This window comes from Pinus tabuliformis, chromosome 7, assembly GCF_031772625.1.
Source record: "Pinus tabuliformis cultivar Carrire ecotype Pingquan chromosome 7, CPIR1, whole genome shotgun sequence".
Classification (NCBI taxonomy): domain Eukaryota; kingdom Viridiplantae; phylum Streptophyta; class Pinopsida; order Pinales; family Pinaceae; genus Pinus; species Pinus tabuliformis.
Window position 1 is genome coordinate 174525926 of NC_142293.1, and position 4648 is coordinate 174530573.

General features: G+C 42.3%; 1 protein-coding gene across 1 annotated transcript; it reads right to left on the bottom strand.

Moving 5' to 3' along the window:
* Positions 1-3302: 3302 nt before the first annotated feature.
* LOC149246400 (uncharacterized) lies at positions 3303-4205 on the bottom strand. Its single transcript, XM_089441237.1, has one exon. It carries the CDS (start codon positions 4203-4205, stop codon positions 3303-3305), a length of 903 nt encoding a protein of 300 aa, XP_089297363.1.
* Between the last annotated feature and the right edge of the window lie 443 nt (positions 4206-4648).

A 4648-nucleotide genomic window follows, 5' to 3' on the forward strand; every position in this document is an offset into this window, starting at 1 on the left:
AGGCAGCTAATCAGTCCTGTCGAGCACGATCGCCTCATCATTATCTTGCCGTAATATGGTTGCTAACTCATTCCACCGTGGATCCTCCTGTAATACGACCCAACTACCATCCAGCACCCGATTCGATTCCCCACATGCCCAATTGGCTAAGTAATCGGCCGCCCTATTACCTCGCCGCAAAACATGATTGATTGTAATATAGTCTATCATCCTCATCAGACCTTCGATATCCTGTATGATCGCAGCTGTCCTCCAGCTCTTCGCAACGTGGTCCCAGGTTTTGCCCCCCTGTAATTTCCTTAGCATTTCAATCACAAGTTGGGAGTCGCCTTCTATATCTAGGTTTCGATATCCATTCCTTGCGGCAATTCGAAGTCCATGATAGACCCCCCATAGCTCCGCCTCATTATTTGACATTTCCCCTCCCCATTCAGCATATGCCCATCGTGAAATCCCTCTACTATCTCGGAAAATACCACCCCATCCTGCTTCCCCAGGATTGCCCTTTGATGCGCCATCGAAGGACAATTTAATTCGGTTGTCTCCTGGGAATCGAAAATGATTTGGGCTCTGCGGACGATACCTATTACGCCTGTTAGTGTTGGGATATAACATTGTAAAGTCTATGTTCAATTTGGATATTATTCGTTGCTCTTCCAAATTTAATTTCCAATCCTCCTCACTCCAAGATTCGGATAAGACCGTCTCTTTAATCGAACGGCAGACTTCATCCCATATTCTTGCTTCATGGCAACTTCGATCTTTAAAAATTCGGCGGTTTCGTTCTTTCCACACCTCCCATATTACAAAACCAAGCGCCAGACTCCATATCCTCCTAACAAGTTTACTTTGAAAATTCCCCTTTCCCCATTGTAAAATGGTACTCCTAAGACTGTCGGGATCCCTATTCAACTGACCAAAGAGAACCCGAAGTTCTTCCCACAGACTCTGAGTATACAGACATCTATTCAACAGGTGTTCCTGGTTCTCGAATTCCTTGTTACACAGATAACACCGAGATGGACCAATCATTCCTCGTTTCTGCATATTATCCCACGTCAAGATCCTTCCTCTACACACCAACCATGCAAAAATTGTTACTTTTGGCCACCATTTACCTTCCCAAATCTTTTTCCAATCCACTGGTTCATCCACTCTGTCCTCCTTCGTGAACCAGTAATAAGCTTCTTTAACTGTGAACATACCTTGCGTTGCTTTACCCCATCTAAGGATATCACTGCCTGGCCGGATCTTAATTTTCCTCGAATCTAGTTCTCTGATATACACTAGTTGAGTCTCCGGACTTATTCTCTCATCCCATTCATGCGGTCTTTTCCATATCCTCCACACTTCATTCAAGTCTGCCTGTCTCCAATAATCCTTAACATATTCCATTCCTGCCCGTTGCGCTACTGCTTGAAGTTCATGTAAAGTTGGATTTCTCTCCAACTTCTCACGTTGTTGCCATCCCTCCTCCCAAAACCTCGCTGAATTTCCTTCACGGATTTCCCAGAAAGCGAGGTCCCGAACCAAATCTTTGTTTTTTCTTGCTAGCTCCTAGATTTGTGACCCTCTTGGAGTTTCTGCTACCCGGAGGCGTCCTGCCATTGAGCGTGGCATATTATATTTTTGATTCCATATGCGTTTCCATATATCCACACCCCCCTGCACCCATCTCCACCATAGCTTCGCCCCTAAAACCTTATTGACTAGCTCCAAATCCCTAATACTAAGGCCTCCTTCCTCTTTCCTCCTGATTACATGTTGCCATGAAACCAAGGTCCATTTTCTTTGCTGCTTTGGTCCCCCCCAAAGAAATTTACCCAATATTTCTCTTAATTTACAAAACACTCCCTTAGGGGCAGCCATAATTGACAACGGGTATATAGGAATGGATAGTAAAACTGATTTTAAAAGAACAACTCGACTTGCTAAATTCAACGTTCTAAACGACCAGCTATCTAATCTTCTCCGGATCTTATCCATTAAACTTTGCCAATTCTTTATGCGCGTTGAATTGATATCTAGTTGAATGCCTAAGTACTTTGTGGGTAATTCTCCCTGTCTAAATCCTAGCACGCGAGTTAAATGAGCCTTAACAACTTCAGGTGAGTTAAAGATAAAAATACAAGATTTATCGTTATTAACCACCATACCTGAAGCGTTCATAAAAACTTCTAAGACATGTTTGAAGCCCCTTACCTCTCTAAGCGACGCTTCCCCAAACAACATCAAATCATCAACAAACTGCTGATGTGTTATGATTAGATTATCCCCCCATAATCGAATGCCTTTGATCCTTCGTGCCCTGACCTCCTGCTTAATCCTTCCATAGCCAGTATGAACAGGAACGGCGAGATTGGATCCCCCTGCCTGATACCCCTGGTGGCATTAAACGTATCTGTAGGTATCCCATTAATCAATATTGAGAAGTTCGGAGTGGAGACCATACTAATTATCCAAGCTATCCATCTGTTTTCAAACCCAAAAGCTTCAAGAACCGCTCTTAGATAATCCCAATTCAAGCGATCATATGCCTTAGATAAATCCAGCTTCATAAGCATCCCTCTCTTCTTCCTCTGTTTTAAAGAATGTATTACTTCCTGGGATACCACTATACCGTCCAAAATTTGCCTGCCTTCCACAAACCCAGTCTGCTCAGGCGCAATCAAATTGGGGAGGAGAGGTTTCAACCGTTTCGCAATCACTGTAGATATAATCTTATAAATTACATTACACAGGGCTATGGGTCTGAAACCCTGTGGTTCTTCGGATGTTTTATTCTTAGGGATCAAGGTGAAAAAGGTTGAGTTAATACCTGGCCATACTTGCTGTCTGATTCTTGATTCCTCCACCGCCTCCCATATGTCTTTGCCTAGAAAGTGCCAGCTTGCCTGGAAGAATTCAATTGTATATCCATCGGGTCCAGGAGCCTTGTTTTTAGCCATGTTCATCACAACTTCTTCTACCTCTTCCATGGTGACTGCCTGCATTAATGCCTTAATTTGGTCTTCGATAACTTTCCTTGGTATCTCTCTGCAGATATTATTAATTGCCTCCCTTCTGTCCCTTTGATTTTCTGTGAGCACTCCCTTAAAGTAATCCACTAGAGTCTTTTCAATACCTACCTGCTCTACCTCTCTTTCTCCCTCTGCATTCTTGATAGAAAAAATTCTATTCCGCTGCCTATGTTGAATCATAGCTTGATGAAAAAATTTTGTATTCCGTTCGCCTTCCCTTAACCACCGTACCCTTGATTTTTGTCGCCATAAAATCTCCTCTTGTTTGCGTCGTTCCTCTAACTAGCTTATAATACGTCCTTCCTCCCTACTCTTGGCCTCATCTCTGCCTTCCAATATTATTTTTTGCTGGATATCCTCCATTTCTCCTTCCAACCTCTGCTTGGCCTCCAGAATATTCCCAAATTCTTTCCGATTCCATTCTTTGATTCTTTGTTTTAGTTCCTTAAGCTTCAATTGGAAAGTATGCATTCTCCCTTTCCCGCGACTAGTGCATTGATTCCACCAGGTTTCCAGTTTCTGAATAAATTGTGGATCTCTCAGCCAAAAAGATTCAAAGCGAAAAGGCTTTTTCCCTTTAATCTGCTTAATATCTATCTCCAACCGAATGGGCCAATGATCTGAACCAATGCTAGGGAGAATTTTAGCTTCAATGAACACATCCCTATTCAAAATTTGCTCTGATAGTAAAAATCGATCCAGCCGAGAGGCAATTTGACTCTGTCCTCCTCGACGGTTGTTCCAAGTATGTACACCATTTATTGTATGTATATCTACTAATCCTAGATCCCTGATCATATCATTGAACTCCTCCATATTCGAATCTTCTCTCCTTACCCCTCCTCTCTTCTCTCCTAGATGCCTAATTAGATTGAAATCCCCCCCTATCATCCACGGAATATTCGGAATAAGATTTCTCATAGTATGAAGGTTCTTCAAGAAATCCTTCCTGTCGCTATAATTATGAGGCCCATATACCCCAGTGAACAAAATTCTTTCCCCCATCCCTACTAATCTAAACAGACCTGAAAGTATTCTAGGGAAAGAAAACCAATGCTCAAAAATTACCTCCTCTGGGTTCCACAAAACGGCCAATCCCCCTGCTGTCGTTGTTGCATCTAAAGCCATAACCTCATATCCTATTTTCATTTTCTTAACTATTTCTTCCATCTGTTGACTTTCCATTTTCGTTTCCTGAATTACCATAATACTTGGCTTGTCTTTCTTCACTCGTTCCTTCAAATATCTCTATTTCCCCTGACTATTAAGTCCCCGTATATTCCAACTTAAAACAATCATTTAAAACTTTCGAGGATTTTGTAGAAATACCTCGGACAGAGGTATCACCCTTCCGGAGTTTACCAGAGTCTCGCCCACTGCTTGGATGGATTCATTCAACGTTCGTCTAACTTTTTTCCATCCGGTCTTACCTTGACTATCTCCTTCGAGAATTTGGGAGTCCAGATTGTCATGCGCCGACCTAGGTTCTAAACAGCCAGCCGTCTTCTCCTTATACCGTTGAAAGGTTTCCTTATACAATTGTTTCTCTTTCTATGGAATGAACCGTTCGTCCAATTTTTTCCAATCAGTAAGTAACTTCTTCATTATTTTTTCTTCCTCTGTACCCA